The sequence below is a fragment of the Lissotriton helveticus genome, chromosome 3_1, assembly GCF_964261635.1.
Source record: "Lissotriton helveticus chromosome 3_1, aLisHel1.1, whole genome shotgun sequence".
NCBI classification, from domain to species: domain Eukaryota; kingdom Metazoa; phylum Chordata; class Amphibia; order Caudata; family Salamandridae; genus Lissotriton; species Lissotriton helveticus.
Genome location: NC_136061.1, coordinates 158,975,129 through 158,997,350, shown reverse-complemented (window position 1 = coordinate 158,997,350; position 22,222 = coordinate 158,975,129). Strand labels below are relative to the sequence as shown.

Here is a 22,222-nt window from a genome sequence, read left to right as displayed (position 1 = left end):
ATAATTCCAGGTGGGTGAAAGCTAAATGAAAGCCATTTTTTGCTTTAAAAAACGAGAGACTGCTTCCTGTGTCGGGATTGTAGGTGTGTATGCACCTGAGCAGGTGACCTTACCACAAGGGATCCGCTAAGATAAGAGCATGTGGTACAATCTGGAGAAAACAACCATGCCGAGCAGAGCTCCACAGTGCTTTTTGATAAGCTGGACCCTGGATTGATACGTCATATTTAGTTCTAGAATTCAGTTTAATCAGAGGAGCCCCAGCGCTGTGCTGTTAGGTACATTCAACTCAAATGGTCATCTCCAATAAAGCAGGCATGTCAGCCTTGATACTTGTATATCCGATTACACCGAAAAGTCTTAAGCTGGCGTAGAGATGTTCCTTATAAAAATGGATCCTATAGCCACTATGTGTCTTATATTGCCATAGAGACCTTGGTGCTAAAAAATAGACCCCTTAAAATAAAAAAGTAAATGGGGGTTCATGCTTGGGCATTCTGAAGACCCAAGAAGTTGGTTTTGACTGCATAGTTCCATTTTATGTCTGTATTGAACAGAAAACGTAGTTTTTGCTTGTCTGAAAAAAAAATTCCCTTCTGGGTAACGTTTCAGTTTTACACACTCTTGTAGCATGTTATTCATATGTGGCCTTTAGAGAGCGTGTTGTAGCTGTTTCTCTTTAGTTATTTTCATGAATATTAAATAAATAAATACAATACTACCAGGGAGTAGAAGCCTGAGGGATGAAGCCTCTTGAGTGCTGCTATAGTTTTAGCACTGGACCAGGGTGATGCAGTTGGCACCAGTCGCGACCACAAGGGAAAATTAATTATTTATTAAATTTTCCCTCGTGGTCGTCTCTCGAAATTCCCCCTCACCTGGCCCCACCGGTCTTACTTGCAGTGGACGAGGCAGGTTGGCACTCTGAGAAATTGAAAATGTAGGGGCTGGTGGTGCCATTTTGCCAAACTCCCCTAAATTAAATTTGAGCCCCTAAATAAAGTATTCTACCCAAACCAGACAGACAATGTAAGCACCTCCAGTGTAGCGCAAGATGGAAGGCACCTTCAAGCCAGTCCAGAAATTTGCTGACGCTCCCTCTACGAAGGATGATTTCAACATTTTAATCCTGACGCCCTGCAAGTGATTTTAATTTTTCCAGTGATATCACTGCAGTGGGCACTCTGCCAAAAAACCTCAAACAAACCACAATGTTTCTGATAAATCAGCAAGAGAACTCAAACATGACTTAAAACATTTAGACCATACAAGAAATATTTGTATTAGATAGATGAAACATGCCAGATTTGCTTACCGCAAAAAAAAAAAGGTTTGTGTGTTTTCATTGTGGTTGGCTGTCTGTTTCTGTAAAGTAGAACACACTAGAATCAAGATGGCTGACAAAAGTAAGTTCAGCTAGCACAAGGGTGGGGGTGCTCTAGTCCGTTTTCCATGTCCACTGTGTGGAACACATGGGAGCCATTGGAATAAGTCATATGGCATTTATTCATGATGTGAACTGGGAGACGATGGGTGATAAAAAAGCAGGACCACTTTAATCTGAATAGTAGAGTTACAAAGTGTGCTGCATCAAGTGTCCGCAGCACACATGGTTCAAATACAAGGCGCTTGCCAAAATCCAGGAGGCTAGAACATGTATCCCTACCACACTCCAGATGCTGACATACAAAGGGAAACCGAACTGTGCCAAAAACAATGAATATGAAAAATGCTGTAACCTGTTATAACCTAAATAAAATACCATTTGAACAGAAAAAGCGCATTCTCAAGTATAAAAAAAACTATTATTGTATGAATGTAATTAAACGTATAGCTTTACTTGCGCCCAGGGGATAGTTCGGTTACAACACGTTTGCGCTGAACTGTGAGAGGCACAGAGGGAAAGGTAGATCACAGGAAACTATCACTTCCCGCCATGTGGAGGGCGCATGACATCAGCGCGGGCCGCGGCGCGCGCTGCGAGGCGTGCACTCCAATATCAAAAGGCCCGTGGGCCGCCGGGACCTGAAACCAGGCTGAGGCAGAGCAGAGAGCGGCGGCCAATTAAAACTTTAAAACCTCAAATCTTCTTCAACCACATGTGACCTTCCTCTGAAATGCCAAGGACGCCTTCCAAATTGTATGTTTGCATGCGTGCCTGTGTCCGGACCTGCCAACCTCAAGGTAATGTTACTGTGTGATCATACAAAGAAGAGGTAGGGGTCTTGGCAACGGGTGGGGATATGGTAAGGGGGAGAGGAGGGGCTGTGGATACCCTGCCCACCTAAACATCCCCCATAGCAAGAATGTACTCATCTGAAGCGATCTCCCATCTCCTGGGGAGGTTTTAGATGGAGCCCTGCGGGGATAAGCATTGGTCCCTGAACAGGAAGCCTACACCATGGCAGGGGTTCCAGCTGACCCCGTGATGGTGACTTCTGAGCTGGACACCTACTCCATGGAAGGGGTTCCGGCTGACCCAGTGATGGTGACTCTTCTGAGCTGAAAACCCACTCCATGCAAGAGGTCCGGCTGACCGTGTGACGGTGACTCTTCTGAGTTGGAAATCCACTCCATGGAAGGGGTTCCAGCTGACCCTGTGATGGTGACTCTTCTGAGATGGAAACCCACTCCATGGAAGGGGTTCCAGCTGACCGTGTGATGGTGACGCTTCTGAACTGGAAACCCACTCCATGGAAGGGGTTCCAGCTGACCCTGTGATGGTGACGCTTCTGAGCTGGAAACCCACTCCATTCAAGGTGTTCCAGCTGACCCTGTGATGGTGACTCTTCTGAGCTGGAAACCTACTCCATGGAAGGAGTTCCAGCTTACCCCGTGATGGTGACTTCTGAGCGTGAAACCTACTCCATGGAAAGGATTCCAGCTGACCCGGTGATGGTGACTCTTCTGAGCTGGAAACCTACTTCATGGTAGGGGTTTCAGCTGACCCTGTGATGGTGACTTCAGAGCTGGAAAACTACTCCATGGAGGGGGTTCTGGCTGACCCTATGACGGTGACTCTTATGAGCTGGACACCTACTCCATGGAAGGGGTGCCCGCTGACCCTGTGATGGTGACTCTTCTGAGTTAGAAACCTACTCCATGGAAGGGGTTCCAGCTGACCCTGTGATGGTGACTTCTGAGCTGGAAACCTACACCATGGAAGGGGTTCAAGCTGACCCCGTGATGGTGACTCTTCTGAGCTGGAAACCTACTCCATGGAAGGCGTTCCAGCTGACACTGTGATGGTGACTTCTGAGCTGGAAACCTACTCCATGGAAGGAGTTTCAGCTGACCCCGTGATGGTGACTTCTGAGCTGGAAACCTTCTCCATGGAAGGGGTTCCCGCTGACCCCGTGATGGTGACTCTTCTGAGCTGAAAATAGACTCCCTGCAAGAGGTCCGGCTGACCGTGTGACGGTGACTCTTCTGAGCTGGAAACCCACTCCATGGAAGGGGTTCCAGCTGACCCTGTGATGGTGACTCTTCTGAGCTGGAAACCCACTCCATGGAAGGGGTTCCACCTGACCGTGTGAAGGTGACGCTTCTGAACTGGAAACCCACTCCATGGAAGGGGTTCCAGCTGACCCTGTGATGGTGACGCTTCTAGGCTGGAAACCCACTCCATGCAAGGTGTTTCAGCTGACCCTGTGATGGTGACGCTTCTGAGCTGGAGAAACCTACTCCATGGAAGGAGTTCCAGCTGACCCTGTGATGGTGACTCTTCTAAACTGGAAACCTACTCCATGGAAGGTGTTCCAGCTGACCCTGTGATGGTGACTTCTGAGCTGGAAAACTACTCCATGAAAGGGGTTCCAGCTGACCCTGTGATGATGCCTCTTCTGAGCTGGAAACCTACTCCATGGAAGGGGTTCCAGCTGACCATGTGATATTGACTATTCTGAGCTGGAAACCCACTCCATGGAAGTAGTTCCAGCTGACCGTGTGATAGTGACTCTTCTGAGCTGGAAACCTACTCCATGGAAGGGGTTCCAGCTGACCCTGTGATAGTGACCTCTGAGCTGGAAACCAACCCCATGAAAGGAGTTCCAGCTGACCCCGTGATGGTGACTTCTGAGCTGGAAACCTACTCCATAGAAGGGGTTCCAGCTGACCCCGTAATGGTGACTTCTGAGCTGGAAACATACTCTATGAAAGGAGTTCCAGCTGACCCCGTGATGGTGACTTCTGAGCTGGAAACCTACTCCATGGAAGGGGTCCCAGCTGATCCTGTGATGGTGACGCTTCTGAGCTGGAAACCTACTCCATGGAAGGTGTTCCAGATGACCCTGTGATGGTGACTCTTCTGAGCTGGAAACCTACTCCATGAAAGGGGTTCCAGCTGACCCTGTGAAGGTGCCTCTTCTGAGCTGGAAACCTACTCCATGGAAGGGGTTCCAGCTGACCGAGTGATATTGACTCTTCTGAGCTGGAAACCCACTCCATGGAAGGGGTTCCAGCTGACCCTGTGATGGTGACTCTTCACCTAGTCACTGTGTGATTAGGTGTGAAACTGTGTGTCACACGGCGGCACTGTGTGCGGTGATAGGCCTGTGCGTGTCAATATACATGCATCGATTAATGTATTCATGTAGGCATACATATGTATATTCACATTAATTTTGTATGAGGTGCATATGCATCGAGGTATATATGTAGCCAACTAGGCATACGTTTGCATACCCATATGTAGCCATGTTCACCTGCATGCATGAAAGCATGCACATATCTATATATTTATTTATGGATGTATCTCTGGGAGCTTCTGATAAGGTGTTGCATGCAGATGAAATATCTCAAATAATGATAGCCATACCCTGGACAACCGTTAGAGGGAACAAGTCGAAGCTGCTACCCGCAAACTGCCCCTTCTGTATGTCAGAACACCGACAACAAAAATATTATCCTACAAAAATACTGTATCCAGATTGTCAACTTCCACAATATTGCAATATTGTGAAGGCAAGTAGGTGTAGATAATCATAGATTTACTATGTGTAACACCACAGCTACGTATCTTATATACAGTCGATATACGTAGATGCGGAGTGTATAGGTCAACATTTAAAACTGTATATTCTGGTACTACACTTGGCCCATGGTACCACCTGTCTCAGAAGTCACAGAGGCAGAAATAGGAAGAAAAAGTTACTTGGTCTCCAATGATGTATTTACTTTGTGTAGTTTCGACTCATTTCCCTTCCGCCAGCTCATCAGCCAAAAATAAAAGTCAGCGGTGGGGCAACTCCTGGCCTTGTCAACAGAGCAGACTGTAGAGCAGTGTTTCATTGGTACAAGTCTGGTACAGATACTGGGTGAAACTACTTTCTATAGTGCCAGATGATAAGGAAAAATAACTGATGGTTTATCGGTACTCTGCGATAAAACTCCTGTGCCCTGGATTTGATCTTTTAAATGTTCCTTACGTGTTTAATTAAAACACATGCTAAAGAGGTGATCAGTTTACAGGGCTCTATATATGTGTATCTGGGTATTTATAAAGTCTTGTTCTATCTGTAAGCACGAACGTGTTGTACCCAGGAGGAACGAATGAGGATACAGAGTCGTGGGGTGAGGAAGGGAAATGGGGTAGGACTGAAAACGATAGAGGAGGTATCTTATGTGAGGGACAGTCATCAAGGGAGAGCGCTGCCCAAGAGGGGGGTGTTGCTTGAAGTGAAGTGTCTTTAGTTCGAAGGATGAATGAAAATCGCCAGATCTGTGTTGAGAAGAAGGAATAGCTGAGTGTCTTGGTATCCTGTCATTTCTTTTTTACATTTTCTTATCTCTAGTCCTGCAATGTTGTTGCTCTCGTTGACGCTGCTGCTCTGTGTGGCACCATACAAGGAAACTCGTGGCCTTACTCACCCTGGATAGCATTGCTGGTCAATTTGAGGTCCCTAAGAGCATATTGCATCTGAAGTAGAAACTGAACGGAGGCTTTTCAAGCACTGCGTCCGTCACTGTGTTGTTTGTTGCTATTGGTGCCCTGTGTGTGACCGGTGGGCCCATACATTGGTCCTGTGGTCACTGTATCATACCACTCAAGCTACGCCTTATTGATGAGGCCCAAATAGCCCAAAAATGGTCTGGGATTGCTTGTGGTCCCTTATGGAAGGGGCTTTGTCTGGCAGTTATGGATGGACTGTTCTCATGAGCAGCAGCGTGAGTGCTGATTTGCATAAGGATGGCCTTTGTCTAGCACGGTGTGCTAAAAAATGATGGACTGGAATGCGGCCGGAGGGATGCTCACAGATTTGCAGCAGTGATATCAGTTACGATATTATAAGCTCAGATTTCACAAATTGTATTTTAATGGGGATTTTATTATGTTCTTTCTCCATTGGAAAGACGCAAAGTCACCACATTAATGCATGATTGGATTCATCGTGTGTTCCTTAGGTAACTAACAGAATATGCTGTGTGCTGAGGCTTGTTTTGTGTTTCATGAGCAGTGCTCAGTCGAGAGATCTGCTCTCAGCTCTGCTGCACACAGTTCATGCACTCAGGTACCTCCTGGGGCTGGTTCTTCTGACTCTCCTGTTACATAAATGTCTTCGAATCCTCTGCATGAACCCGGAAGAGGCCACCGGGGAGGGATACAGGTTAAATCATGCGTTGACCTGGAAGAGCTTTGTCTCCAGGCTGCATACAGATGGATTTTGGGTGATCTAATGGTTTCACACTCATCGGTCTGTGTCTCCACCCAGAGCTCCCATGGAGCAGGAGAAAAAGACCAGGGGGCACAACTGGATATGGACGAGCCAGCCCTGGCGGAAGCAGGGGCTCCAGAGGGCCCTGGGGGGGCCAGGTGTGGCATTGTCTACAGGGCGGCGGCCAAGATAGGAGGGCCGTGAAGTCATCCCCAAAGCTATCGGATGCTGCCCTGGGGAGGCGCGCATTCATCATGGCCTACTTTGGCCATCTTCCCGCTTTCTGTCTCTGCTGACTCCCCTGTGTGCCTGTTTGGCTCTATACTTAATCTCTGTGCTTTCTGATTTCTTGCCATTGCCTTTGTGGAGTTCTGTATCTGTTTCTCTTCTTTAGTGTCCACTGTTTGCTTTGTCAGGGGTATGAGGGTGTGTTCTTATTGAAGGGGGTGGGTAATGCTATCCCTCGGTGTACTAAAACTAACTGAGGGCTGTTTGATGGATCAGTGGCCTCAACTTGGAGGCCCACCTGACATACACTGACTCCGCCCCAAACCTACCTGCTGTAGGTGAATCTATCTATTTGTCAACATGAGGTGGACATGTGCTGACTCTGCCCCTGCTCTACCAGCCACATGAACACCAATGAACAGCAATAGGTTAACCTGGCATGCACCTACTCTGCCCCACCCTATCAGCCTTTCATATGCACCTCTAGGTTAAGGACAGAGAGATTGAGATAGATAGATAGATAGATAGATAGATAGATAGATAGATAGATAGATAGATAGATAGATAGATAGATAGATAGATAGATAGATAGATAGATAGATAGATAGATAGATAGATAGATAGATAGATAGATAGATAGATAGATAGATAGATAGATAGATAGATAGACAGACAGACAGACAGACAGACAGACAGACAGATATTCACTGTGTACAAAATGTGAATGCAATACTTAAAACCGTCTAATATGCGCAGGATTCTGCATATTGATTTAAAGTTATGTTTCTTTAACCATGTTGCTTTTCAAACACTGTAGCTAACGCCTGCCTTGTTGTCTCCACAGGGGTGCTACTAGACATCCAGCAACATTTCGGGGTGAAGGACAGCGGGGCCGGATTGCTGCAGACAGGTAAGCGCCTCCGACTGTCCAATGCGTGCCTCACATCTCCCCCCCATGCGATGCTCGCTTCAGATTGAGGTCACATTGGCCTTGTCTACTAGTCTTTGTTTTCCAGATTACCGGAGGGTGGCAAACAGCGCCCAGTGTGAGTTGTGCTCCCTGTGGGGGCATTGCCTGTCCAGCCTTGGCATATGGTGGGGAAGGCTGGGAGGACCTCACGGGTGTTGCTGAGGGCATCACATAATGAACACTAGATGTTCTAAGCTGAAGGGCACCTGGCCCACAGGCCACTCACTGTTCTTGAACATACACCAGCTCCCGTGCAGCTGACCGAATGTGCATAGGCGTGTGATATCAGCTGGGACTACGGGGCCTGGTCTGGTGAATGCTTTACTCCAGGGTTGCCCAATGAAGGCTCACAGCGGTGACCCATGTACTTTGTTCAGGATGAACTATTACTATGTTTAGTTTTATTTGAGTTCATTGTTTCTAGATTTGTCTGACTTGGTGTGGCCCTCCTGGACCTCTAGTGGACACCCTAGTTTACATTATTATTAGATCTGTAGAAGGACATTCCCTCACACACGTATAGAGATACACTGGTTCATTGCTGCCCTATTATTACTGTGTTATCAGGCAATACCACAATTGTCTCACAGGCGCGCGTTAGCACCAAAGCCAGGATTAGAGCCCGGGCCTCCATGTTCCTAGAAGAGCGGGTTCAGGACAGACATCTGATTCGAACCCTGGCTCTTTATGCATCAAGGGTCACAGAGGAAGGAAGAAATTGAATATATCAGCTGCCTTTGCAGCAATATATATATATGCATAGCCCCTAGCAGTGTCACAGCACCACCATACTTAGGTGGGCGAGACGTATATAGGGCAGTGGGATAACAGGACAGAGTGCTTCCTAATTTGAGTTGATTCATTATCACGAGATCACTCGTCCTCTGGGAGATTAAATGGAAGTACTGGAGTAAATCTCTGGAGTAAAGGTCATGAGATTTCAAGGCATTTAATATAAACAGATATACAAAATAAACAGGCTCCTTTCCAGGGTCGACAGTCTAATAAGGGCCAACTGGATTGTATAATTTGTACAAAGAAAGCTTGATGATAACGTCATTTTGAACAATCAGAAAAGGTTGTCGATGCGCTGATTTCTAAGTGCTGCAGGGCAGGCATTAGCTCCTGAGCAGAGATGGCGCTGGAATGCACCTTGCCCTGCTGTAGGCACGCACACGCTACATTTTCACTGCCACCGGAGTCTGCTGATCCAGCGTCTCCACTCTTCAGCAGTGTTTTCTTTACAACCACAGCAAGAGCTGCGCAAAGAGGCCAAGTTTTAGGGCGCGTCCGTCCCCTCCGAATGATGCGGCACACTTGCTGAGGGTCCCCGGGGCTCTTGGAAGGCGGCCTCGAGCCTGCAGACATTCCTCCTCGGTGGCGAAACCCAAACAGAGAGCAGAGAGCCGCCCCGAGGGGCCTCTCTGCGCCTGCGTGGCCACGCCCCTCGCACTCCGGGGGGGGGGGGGGGGGCACCTGCTGAGTCTGCTGGCATGCTGAAGACGAGTGGGCTGGCTGCGATATGTGGTTCTTTCTCGGGGTGCCGCTTCCTTCCTTGTTTCTTGTAAAAGTCTGCTAAACTCACACTGTCAGAGCATGCCTCCCGGGCAGCATGGCTCGTCGCCCCGGGGAGCACACAGGACTCCCGTGGCCGGGCAAGGGGTGTCTGCACAACCCACAGCATCGGGGTTTAGAGGGCCTTGCTCGGAAGCAGAAGTCACTTACCTGATATGAACTCGGGTTACACAAGGGTAGAGTGTTCAGGGGTAATTTACAGTGCTTAATTTGTAAAGCAATAAATGCGTGCCTCCAAAGTTGGGAGTCACGTGGTACCTTCTTATGCTGGTCTCAATAGAAAAACACTGGCCAAGGCTGGCAAAACCCGGCCGCGGTGGCAACCCCACCAGGAGACCCCACCACCTCTGCCAACAGCCCAGCTTTACCGTTAGCCTGGTTGGAGGGGCATCCTAAATGCAGGCCTGGAGAGAGAACCATAGTCCTGGTTTCCTTTCTGTTATAATCCATGGAGAAGTGCAGCAAAATATTGAAATTGTAAATGTTCTCTGGTTGTCCTTCAGTGGTTAATTTATATGCAGGTTGGTGTTGGGGCCCAACTTACATTAGTGTGACAATTTGAACTATTCCAGGCCACCCCTGAGTGCTAACAATGCACTATTCGCACTAATTCATTGTTTTTTTTCAAGTGTATGGAAGTGTGAACCAGTTTGCTAGAATTAAAAAAAAGACAGTCAGCACCACCATGTGGTGAATAGTCATAATTAAGTGCTAGTGTTTATAAATAGGTGCCGGTGATCAGTACCAGCAAACAATGGCACAAATTAAGCACTGTTGTCCTTCTAATTCTGTGCTCGTCGGAAATTGGAAATAAAGGATGGACTGTTCTGGTGTTCAGACGGGGACCAGGAGGTGGCAAAGAAAGGCCTGTGGTGCCCACCAGCACATAGTAGCCACTGGGGTAGGTGGGGAAACCTGTGGATTTTGGGCAAATTGGGAATACTCCCAAATCTTGAGGTTCCTGGAAGGGGAAGTGAGGGGGAAGGAGGAAGAAAGAGAGAGAGAACTAAGAGTATCGGGTGCTTCCAGTAAAGAGGGATACAGTATGGGGTTCTTGGTGCAAAAAAGGATACAGTATTGTGTGTTTCCAGAGTGACGTCGTATGGGGCGCTAGTCTTCGGTGTAATTTGCAACAATAACGAAGTAAAACATTTTCATGACAAAGATGCAATGATTATTTTCTCCATCAGAAATACATTTAAATATAACTGAATTTTTTCATCCTGCAAACAAACGCAATTCCCACGTCTTCGGGTATAGCATACTGATACATTCTGGGTAAAAGGTTCACCTCATTAGTGCCCATGTAATACCCGAATACAGCAATCAACAGCTGAAAGGAGACTGGTTAAGCTTCGCAAAATGTCTTTCCATATGCTGTGTCAGAAGTGGCACTTTTTTAAAGTAACTTTTGATCTGTTTGACCTAGAAATTCGTTTTGTGGAAATCTGCAAATTAGGCAGCAGAGGGTAGAATATGAGGTAAATGTGGCACTGACACAATTGTATTGAATTTAATTGATTTTACATTAATATAACAGTGCTTAATTTGCAAAAAAATAATTGCCAGGGCTTTCGTCAGGCGGCAACTGCACCTTGTATCACACATTGCTCCTGCCAGCGCCAGCAATGATAGTAACAACACAAGTACTTACAATGACACAAGTGTGACAATTCAGACCATTTCAGGTCCCCAAAGCTATAAGAATGGATTGGGTAGCAGGTAATATTAATTTGTAATGAATATTGAGTTGATAATTAACTGCTGTTGAGGTCATCTCTAAATTAGCCAGACAGTGCACATTGTGGCAGATTGTGACAGGCAGCAGTGCTGACAATTAAGGGCTGGTGCCGAGCGCCGTAAACCACCAGCTCAAATTAAGCACAGGTACTTATTACCCATGATAAGGCATTGAAGCACCTTGCAGCGAGTAGCATGTTATTTACTAGTTCAAAGTTAGTGGTCAATCCACTGGTTATTGGAATTTGTGCTGTACGCTCAAATAAATTATTCCATGCATTTACTCCAGTTTCTCTGCTGTACATTAATGACTTAGGTGTGGTCATTAGAGCGAGTTATGTGAGAAGCAAATGGAAGATGGAATGAATAGATATTGTTAGGTTGCAGGGCTGCAGAGATTAAGATAGACGTGCAATATGCAGAATTCTTCATATATAGGAGGCAAGGAGAGGGGCATTCAAAAGAAAAATATAGAGGACAAAGTTGAAAGTTTGTCACGGTCAGTTTCTCGTGCAGGGTTTTAGGAGTATAGCAGGAAGAGTTTTGTATAGCCTGCAGTCTAAGGATGTAAACCTGTAGAAAAAAACACATTTTAAATTGTACTGTAAATGAATGTGGCTTTTAACAGTTTTTATAGTGACACTAACTTTCAAGAGGTGGCAGATATCTGCGTTGTCGCGAAAAGCAGCCCTAGTGCTGGTTGGCACCCTTTAGGAGCGACCGTCACACAGTGACATTGGAGCATATCCCAGTGCCTGTAATAACCATTTGACTTTGTCCACACAATTGAGCAGGCTGTTCTGCACATCCCCCCACTGTCGGTGCGAAATACATCTCTGCAAACCCACAAAGAACACCTGTGTAAACCTACTTCAGCAGCACATTAAATACTATGCAGTATTATGCATGCAAATCGTGTCACACCATACAAACTACCCATGTTATGTGAACACGCTTAAGCTTAATATATACCAAGGAAGGTGATCGACACGTTTCTGCAATCGTCGTTAGTAAATTCAGCGCATAGTTTATATTACCCATTCATTACCTGGTTCGGAAGGGCGTGGGAATGTGCTGCCCGTGCCCGACACCCTGCAAGGCACCGTGCACCACAGAGCAGACACCACGGCCACTGAATGAATGTGTCTTGTGGTCACACCATGACTCTCTAGAATCCACCTTGCCTCGTAGTGGAGCACCCCTGACCCTGGACAAAACCGTGACACCAAGCGTTTTGCACAGTGGCCTTCATTACGGGTTGGTGGCTTCACTGTACTATTATTGCAAAGCGACTGCAATCTGGTCTGGCCAGTTCGTTGCAGAAATTCTGTTATTGAGAGATGCTAAGCGTTGCGTCAGGGCGCGGGGGCAAGCCTGGTGATGTCTTGAAAGAAGGTACACGCTTCAGTAGAAATGTCTGTGCAATGACAAGCTGCCAAGTCTAAGCCACATAAAATGTGTAATTTTGCAGAAATGACATGAGAATATCATGCAATCGTTGCTTTGCCATTGTTTGCGCGTGGTTTCATTTGGCGTGAGGATTCCTGGGTCACACTTCTTCAGGAGCCGTCTTTTTGTGAGGAAACTTAGGGGTTTTTGTGCTATTCGTGCCCAAGTACCCCACTTTCCCATATATTATAGTGCCTTCCTGTTCAGCAAGGCAAAAGGTTTTGGGAACTGTGCTCATGTCAGTTTTTGGGGCAAAATTATTTTGCACGTGCAAGGATTGTTAGTGCCATTTGGGGGTCTTTTCAGCGCGCTTAGTGCGACACCAGTGCCAGCTCAAAACGTTAGTCAATCTGGACCCACTCCCGTGCCCAATATTTGGCGTTTTGAAAACATATTTATGTTTAATGCTGCTCTAAGCATCCATTGTCGGGGTTGTGATCAACTGGGCCAAGGTCACACGACGCGGCGGGGTGGGAAAGGGATCTAAGGCCCAGATTCCGAACTCCCTGGCATAGCCTCCACTACTAGACCGTGCACGCCTGCCCCTCCCCCGCTGCGTTGAAAGGCCTGGCCGCTGCCACGCACAGACGCATCTTCAAGGAATCAAGACGTCAGCGCGCCGAGGTCACGTCTCTCTCTAGACTCGGGCAGCTGAAAGGGGAGGTCATTTTATCCATCCATATTGTCATCACCCCTCATGGAGTCCTGTCTTAATCCTGAAAAGGGAGCCCCCCCCCCCCCCCCCCCCCGCCTCCCTAACTGCCCATGCACACGTTGATAAACATTGTTAGCCTGTAGAGAAGGCTGGGACTCACTCATTGCGGCTTCTATGTCTGTATTTCATCCACCAATTTCTCCTTCACTCTTCAGGGTTTCCCTCCATGCTGCCTTTTCTTCCGCGTTTCTGTTTTCACCACCCTGCCACCCATTTCCTCTCCTCCCTGACACTTGCATGCTCCATCACGCTTTAGTTTTCTCTTCTTTCTCCCTCCGTTCTCCTTTTTTCATCTCACTTTCCACCCTCTTTTCTTACATTTAGCATCATCGCTCCTTTCTCCTGTTTCTCTGTCACTGTCTATAACCTCCGCACTTTCACCCTCACACCTTTTTCGTTCTCTGCGTCTCCCCTGCCGTGAGAGGTGTTTTTACAGACTCCGCCGCATTCCTGCCTCTTAATGGCCCGCGGGGAACATGGAACAGTCAATGGTGGTCAGAATGGGGTAAATATGTGCAGTGAGATACAAGCCCCGAGTCCAGGCAGCCTGTAGCGAGGGTGAAACAGGCTGGAGGGCACCAGTGCTGGAGGGCTCGCTGCCTCGCACGGGGTAGGCAAACTTACCCTTTGCCTGCAGTTTGATTTGGCAGAGAACAACAGTCTTGGCCGTCACAGCCCACTCCATGAGCAGCAGCGTCGCTGCCAAGAGGCCCTGTCTCTTGAGAGGCACTTTCACTCTGTCTTTGCTACAGCCAGCAGCACTTTGCATGCTGCGTTGCTCATAACTGTTTTCTTTTAAAAACACACACAAACACACATTTCTCAGAATTCAGTGTTCAATCGGCTAAAAAGTCCAGATTGGACGAAACATGACATGTGGGATGGGCTTGGTAGCCGTGGTACATGTGAAATCTTAGAAGAGAGGCCAGGATTCTGAATGGGAGTAGAGTGACCAATTCTCTGGCCTGCCCATGAAGGGCGTGTGTGTGCTGGCAGGCTGCTGGGGCTGAGTGTAGCGCTTCTTAGGAGAAAGTCAATACCCGTGTCCCTCGATCATACTTTTCTGCTGAGTCTGCAGTATTCGAGTTGGGGGGTACACGCAGGCCTAATTCTTTTCACAGGGTGGATGCCGTTCCCCCTGCCAAGAAGTTGGCCCCCACAGAAATATGCTGAACTTGTCCCGGTGTCATTATCAGGCACCGGGACATGTTCAGCAGCACCTGTACGTTGCCTGAATTTACTTACACAAATAATTTAAATAGCACTATTTTATTTCTTTTATAACGCTACGTCGTGACGTCATGACGTCATGAGGTCATTTGCATATTGTCTTACTTGGTCAGTCCCCCCACTTCTTTTTATAGGTCTTGTGCCCTGGCTGAGAGTATATTGCATATGTGACACTGACTACAAGTCACAAATTGTAATTATTGCAGGGCAGACTCAGCCTTTCATCCGTCAAAGTGGGTGACATAGGTAACGCTGGGGTAATAACACTCGTTGTTTAAAGGGCAAAAGATACTTCGGTTTATTGATGTGTGCATATAAACGGCCAGTGTGACCACAGGTTACAGATAACCCCTCACAGCTGCACTAGGCCTCTGCTTCTATATAGGCCGCATGCAACCTCCCCACTGGAAGCTCGCCCGCCTTAGCGCCGCTGACACCTTTTAATAAAGAGAAGGTAAAATGTGGCTTCCCGTGATGCTCTGCGGCCCCGGTCTGGCGCTCTCTATTAGATTTCCCAGCCCTCGGCTCTCTGCAGCGGTAATGATTTCTTTGCAGGCGCGCAGTGTACAGCGAGGTGCAAGGACTGAACGCCTCAAGTTTGTTTCCAAATGGAATCGCTCGCACGTGAGCGTTCGGCACATTGGAGGCGGGGAGCCGCTCAGTTTGAAATAGTTGTATTCGATAGTGACTTCAGATTAATTTAAAACACCGTGACGTGAACGCCAACCCAACCCCACAACAACAAACAAAACAAGCTTTGCAATGTAATAGGTCTCACATTTGCAAGAGTTTAAGCTATTGGCATTGTAAATTACAATGCATAATATTTATCTGTTTTGCTAAATAAACCATACATAAAAGGCATTGTCATTTACAATGCTAATAACTCAAACTCTTGTAAATGCGAGACCTATACAAAGAAGTGTCCGCCACTGTCCCGGGCTGCTCGGAAAGTTAAAGCACGCATGGCATACTGAATGTTGGAGGAAAACATGTTGTGCCTGCAGTAGGAGAAACTCATTAAAGAAAATAGTGCTTACAGACTAAAAAAAACATACCTTATAACAGCCGAAGTAAACGGGCCAGTCCTCACGGGAGGTTACAAATGAAGACAAGGCGGTACTAAGGAGGGACTAACAAGCCTATTAACGAATCAGAAGCCAGCATTTACAAAGGGCAATGACACAAGCCAATGACAAATATGCGTGGAGAGTGGGCTTCAATTCCATACTCAAATTCAGCATGCAACAGAGGAGCGCATGCGCTGCCCAGGCTCGACCCAAAAACTCCAGGACAGCTTTAGTCCAAATAATTTTAATTGTGTGCACATCCTTGCTTTAAATTTATCCTTTACCAACTGTTTTTGCTTAATTTGTTACTTAGTTTTTACTGCGTTTTGTTTAAAAGTCTATGTTTTCGTCATTTTTAGTTGTTGCTTCTAAAGGACTCTTTTTTCCTTCACCATTTCTATTTGTGTTTTATCTGAATCCCTTTTTTTCCTTTATCCTTCTGTTTCTGTCATTTTGTAATTGTTTTTATTTGATTCAAGATATACATTTATATGCGGGTTGAGCCACATAGGGCATATTTACCATAAATCTACTGAATACAGTAAAATTAGAGAAACAGCAGAACAATAGAGTGGATTTAGGAAGCTGAATTGAGCAGTGCCAAACCTGAAGTGTTGAGGAAAGAGCTTGCTTAGGTGATCCGTCATGTAAGTGACGGGGCGTGGGTCATAGTGCAGAACCATCGCTCCTTCAATGGCAATGGAAGCCGTGGGTAGGGTTACCAGGTGACCCCACGTTGTTCTCCATTTGCAGGACCAGGTGCTGTACTTTGATAAACTCAACTAAACCGGAAGTGGCATGGAGTCCCCAGGTAAACACAGCCATGTAATCCCATGACAGTTCCCTAACACCTTGCTAACGTTGCCTGTGCTTTCGGCCATCTTAGGTGTAAGAGGTTTCTGACTCGGTCAAGGAGGACCGGATCCATTCCAGCTTTTTAGGATTTTCAGATAAGATAAACTGGCAAACAGTGGAGCTAAACTGACATTTTGTAATGGCTGGGAAAAGGAATATTCTCTGTGGAAACATGGGTTCCCTTCCGCGAGCCACCCGACATTCAACCAGTCGTGACAAGGTCAATGCTTAATTATTGGGTAGGCTTAGGCAATGTGTCCTGTTAATATTTAGTTGTGCGGTGTCAATGCCCATTCAGTGATTGGCCTCCCTTTCTAGTAATCACTTCTACTTTCTTAAGGGAGACTTCAGTCACCAAGCCCATCCAATCCTTGCCCTCTTTGAAATGATCATATATAAGCGCTAATGCAGCGAAATCTGCATGTCCACCCCCTCACTGGCCTCTCTGTATCATACGTATATTTCTTCATAATTCACCTGTAACACTACGATTCCGTGTTTGCACCCACGAGTAGCACGTTACGGTTGAGTTGCCAGCTCATCCCGTGTGCAGCAAATAAAAAGTTCACAGCCTTGGATTACCTTTTACAAATCTTTGTTACCAAGTCTGTACTAGTTGACACTCTACTTCATTTTAAATGCTAATTCATTGTGCCCCAGGGTTCCCTTCAGTTGTAATGTCTCTGTTGCTCTCTAGCAAGGTTCCTGTTCCTCAGGTATTCTTCATAGATATAAGTGTGTCAGTTCAAGTGGGACAAGGGAAGCAGTCCAGGGCCCAGAGAATGCACTGATTTGGTAAACGGAAATCGAGAACTGGAAAGAGAGTATGTTAGTGTATTTGGAGAGCTCTGGTAACCGCAGAGGCCCAGAGCAGTCTGTAGGCTTTGCTGTGCCGAGTTTAATTTTGTACACTAAGCATTTGCAACTTACAATGTTGAACAGTTTATGTAACCAAAAATAACCAAAAAAAATTGGATTAATCACTAACCGAGGGTCGTGGAGTAGCGTGCTACTCGCTGTAAAGCACGTCACCGCCTCCTCAGGGGTAGAAAGCGCTATATATGTGCAATTACAATTACTTCATGTTGTTTGTGTGGCAACTAGAAACATACGCTGAGAGTCTGTTACTTTACTCTTTCTGCTTTGAAACTTGATTTAGTATCCACATTTTGCCGGAGAATTTAAGTCGGGTCTCATGTAATAAATAAATCATCTCAATTGACCAATAAGAAAGAGTTGCAGAACACATTGAAACTCGTTGCACACTCTGTGTATTAATACTGAGAGTGAAAAGCACACCGACTGTTCCAGATAATGCTGGACTTCAACGGTGTGTGTTAGGGTAGCAATTCTTCCTACACATCTACTAATGGAAACAGAAGATGCCAGTTGTGTTATGAAAGAGACAAGCACTGAAAATGACTCCATCATATGTCTGTTGTTCAACCAATCGAAAAGTAGGCAATAACACTTACTGCACCCCAGCCACTTCTGATTCTTACTTCTCTAAAAGGTCTTAGCATCAATTGGTTATAAGCAAAAATATTTTTGGGTCTCGAAAAGCACACATTGTAAATGTGTAAATGTAAATGTAGGTGTACTTATTTAGCGCAAACCTGTCACCCAAAGGGCATCCTGGCGCTTGCTTAGGGAACCCGTCCTGGTATTCCCCTTTGAGAAACCCCGGCAGGGTGTCCACAAGGTGAAAGTCAGGCATCCCGCCGCGAGGGGCCGTTATGGAGATTAAGCAAGCTATTGCCCAGAGTCGCAGAGTGTGAACCCGTGAGTCGAGGAGGCACGGGGCGAGAATTATCGAGTCCGTGGATTTTTAGCCCAAGACCCGCCGAGGCGGGGAATTGAACCCTGGTCCAGGACTGATCTCAGCTTCCGGGTCTGCCGCCTCTAACCCCTGAGCCACACTTCTCCACAATTGCCAAAGTAGTGCACAGCCCTGAAGGGGAGTACTTAGTGTTTGGATGTGCTCCTGGCTGAACGCCGTCACTCACATTGAAGTTAGCCAATGACTGAAGTGGGCTGACCCATTGCTGTATGGAGCAGTGGGCGGAAACAACAAAAAACGTGAAAGACACAACAGCTGACCAATGGATGAACAGAGCTGGCTGGAACCCCCTAAAAGTATATTGTAGTCATAATTATAATAAAATCACAAAGCCTTGGCTAACCCCAAACCTAAAAAAGCCACAGGTTGTCAGCCAGACCGGTCAACGACCCCGGCCTAGATTAGGATTATAAAAGCTGTGTGTGGGATCTGATGTTAAAACCAAAGCAGCAGCTCGCCATCCCGCGGCGCCATCTTACTTCTCGCTATGCAACGTTTTCCGCCAGGGCAGCAGGCATCCCTGTGCTATGGCAGGTCAATGCACCTGTGGCAGAGCTTCGCATTATCCTGCAGCTCCCAAATTTGCACCTTACCAGAGCCGGCTCGATCACTGACAAACTGAGTAAATTGAGGGGAGTGAGGACAACGCCCAGTACTATAGTGCAAAGAGACAATTTGTTTTTGTGTTGTGTGCTACTTAGAAAGTTAATAATTGTTTCAGAAATAACAAAAGAGTTAAAGACTCCCAAAGGGCAGGGGAGTTTGAAGTGTAAACAGGTTAGTGGGGCGGCCAAATGTCACCACCTGTGCAAGCAGGGTGTGGTCTCAAATTCAGTGTGTAAACAGCTGTGGGTGTGTGTGATCCAGCAGAGAGCTCCAGGAAGGTACCTCTGCGTCACTAGTCTAAGGGGCATTTCTTAAAGATAGTGGAAGGGCCAGTGTCCGCCAAGGCCCTAACAATACCCAGACACTGACACGGAAGGTTACGTCACCAGGGACGCCATGTTCCAGCCCTGAACGTTCCCTTAAAAACACAATGCATTCTGGGAGCGGTAACTCTGGCTCACCAATGTACGTATTGGGCAATGGAATTCTTCAATACTTGGGACTCTTAAGTAACTTCTATTACACAGCTAAAAACAATTTTTAAAACAAAAATATATTTTATTTAGGTTCAGCAAAGGTATCAAAATCCATTTTCTCAAAGCTTACCCTGCTGGGGGAGCGGTTCTGTAACATTGACTGGTACAAAAGTGTTTACTTCATTTTGTTTTACATATGCCACAAAAGTAACATGGGGGTATCTAAATGTATTAGCATATGGGAGAATGTTACCCATACTATGCTGGTAAACGAAGTAGATTATATTAAAAGTGCTGTATTTTCTTACAATTACAATTTCAAGTATCATGTTTGAAAAGTAAAAACGAAAACATATTTTTTTTAATTGTCTTTTGGGTATGCTGAACAGCATCTTACCGATGCTCTACACAGCAATGGCAAAAGGCTTTGGCAAAGCCAATAAGTCTCAAAGGTGCGACCAGCTGTCTTGGCCAATGCTTGTTTTTTTGGCACTAGTGTAAAGTCCTGTTGCATAGCTCCAGGTGACATGGATTGTTACTGTGTGCACAAGTGTGTGATCTGTTAACGTGATTTGCTTTGTAAATAGCGCGCCTGACACTGAACCTCTGGTGGACATACATTCATGGGGAGCCAACGTGAGACACAGGAGACAGGGGAGATAGGGTCGGGGTTCTCGATTCTGCGTCTTATATATATGTTCTCACGTGTAGCTCTGCGTGTGTAAAACACGGCTTCTCGGTGCTGACAGCTCCAGGCAGCTGCTCCCAGAATGCGTCTCTGGAGAGAAACCCTGCATCGAATCGCATCGTTTGCAGAGTCGTTGATTGCTCGCTGTCAGTGGTGGTGTTTGCATCACTGTGCTGTGTAATATGACCTCCAGCTCTCTCCCAATGGGGATTAAATCAAGATATGATGTCAGTGAGCTAGCAGCACATCAGCAGAGCGGACAGACGGCCATGCCTTGCATGCTGCCGCATTCTAACCTATTCAGGTGCAAGAGGGTGACCTCACATAAGGTGCACGGTCACCAAGAAGGATATCATGGCGCTCAAGAACCGAGGCTTATTGTTACCCAGCTCAATGGTACTCATTCTATCGACCTCAGAGGGATGAAATGCTGAGCGGACCCGCCTGGATTTGAATCTGTGAGCATGAGGTCAAACACAGGCCTCTACAGCGTGTGCAGTAGTCCACTGAGCCACCAGACCCAGTATAAATAGGAGCTGCTGGGTCTTTCGTCACTGCTATTGTCCTGCCTATTCCAACACCCTAGACCCTGTTCAGCCTCCATCTGCCTTCGCTTGCACAGTAGATATTCCCTGTCGATTTCTGTCTGCAGCCTTTTTGAATGTTGATATTAGCACAATCCATTAGAAGACCCATAGTATATTTGAAGAATTCTTTAACATGTCCCCAAGTTTCCCTGACAAGTGTTATATCCCCTCCTCAATTCCATTGCAACCTCCCCCCTACCGCTTTTATACCCCTGGGTATTTTAAATATCTCTTTCAAATGTCTCATCCTGGATTACTGCTGCCCGCGCTAGGAAATGTAAATTCGTGCTTTCACTAGGGATTAAAACAAAACTCCAAGACCCAGAATGCAGTGTTCTTTTGGCTTAGTAAAAAGGCAGAACTGCAGACATGCAGGCACTTGATAATGCACACTGGGTCTTCTTGGAAGAGGGCCGCAAGGACCTTAAATTGAAGCACAGGGCGGCTCAGTGGAGGGCTGAACAGCACCCCCAGAATTTTTCCACAAAAAAAGCAAAATTTGTGATACCAAACTTCAAAATTTGCAGAATTTTTGCAGCAGGCAGAACATATGCTTATAACACAAATGCCGCTCGGCCACCACTGGAGACTCTGAGAAGTCTTTTTCTGTGACAAGGCAGCGTGCCCAGCAGCTCTGCGTCCTGGAACAGGACGGTGTCTCATGCCAGAGAGTGCAGATCTACATTTGAAAACTCAGCTGTCTATAGCATCGTAAAGCCACTATGCCCAAGGTGCGCAGGGCAGCAGCAGGCACATGGAGTGGCAGGTACAATGGAGACGTGGGAGTGAGCGGGCAATGGGGGAGTAAACATTTATGAGCTGGAGTTTACAAATTGATCTCAGCAGTGGGTGCTCAACCCTCTGAGCTATCTGAGTATCAAAATAGCCAAAGGAAAGCTGCCAGCAGGGCTCCCTGCCCTGGGGTTAACATTCAGCGAGGCCTGGTGCCCCAGCACTGAAGGAGCCCAGGCTTGCTGGCTCAAACCAATAGTAGGAAAAGGTCAAACTACAAGTCCCAGGTTCTGTTGGCCTGAAAAACGCAGGACTGGTAAAAGGCTCTCTCACGACAGGGGCCAGTTGGCAGCAACTATGTAAACTCTGTCGTCCGCATGGATTTTATTTCAACAAACGAGAGAATTAGGTCAATGAAAGCCACTTACTGTTAAGATTGTGAGCAAGATATTTACAAGACCTCTTCAAACATTGTTCTCGACAGAAGACTGTGGCTCACAGGATCAAATAGTTGCAAAGCTGCTTTTTTTGCTCGGATTGCGTTATCCTCTGAGCACAGACCTCCAAGTAACCTAATCATATTGAGCTCTCTGTGTACAATGGCGTTGATTATGGCAGGATAATCTCGCTGCGTGGGAGGGGTGTGAAAGTACAGTGATCAGAGGGGGAATTGGGGATTGTGATTGCAGTGGTGGGGGGGGGGGAATTCCCTTCGAGCAGAGGAGGGTGGTGAAATTGAAGAGGCCTCTGATAGATCAAGCCCAGGCCTGCCTCTGCCTTACATTAGTGCCTTAGAGAAGCAAAGGGC

The 22,222-nt window shown here is 46.7% G+C and overlaps 1 protein-coding gene across 2 annotated transcripts in view; it reads left to right on the top strand.

The window, feature by feature from the left end:
• SPNS2 (SPNS lysolipid transporter 2, sphingosine-1-phosphate) overlaps positions 1 to 22,222 on the top strand; it is a 296,234-nt gene that overhangs the window by 75,798 nt on the left and 198,214 nt on the right. For both annotated transcript variants that reach the window (XM_078679449.1, XM_078679450.1), the window contains exon 2: positions 7,726 to 7,791. In XM_078679449.1, the coding sequence (XP_078535575.1) occupies positions 7,726 to 7,791 (66 nt within the window). The remainder of the gene's footprint in view (positions 1 to 7,725; positions 7,792 to 22,222) is intronic.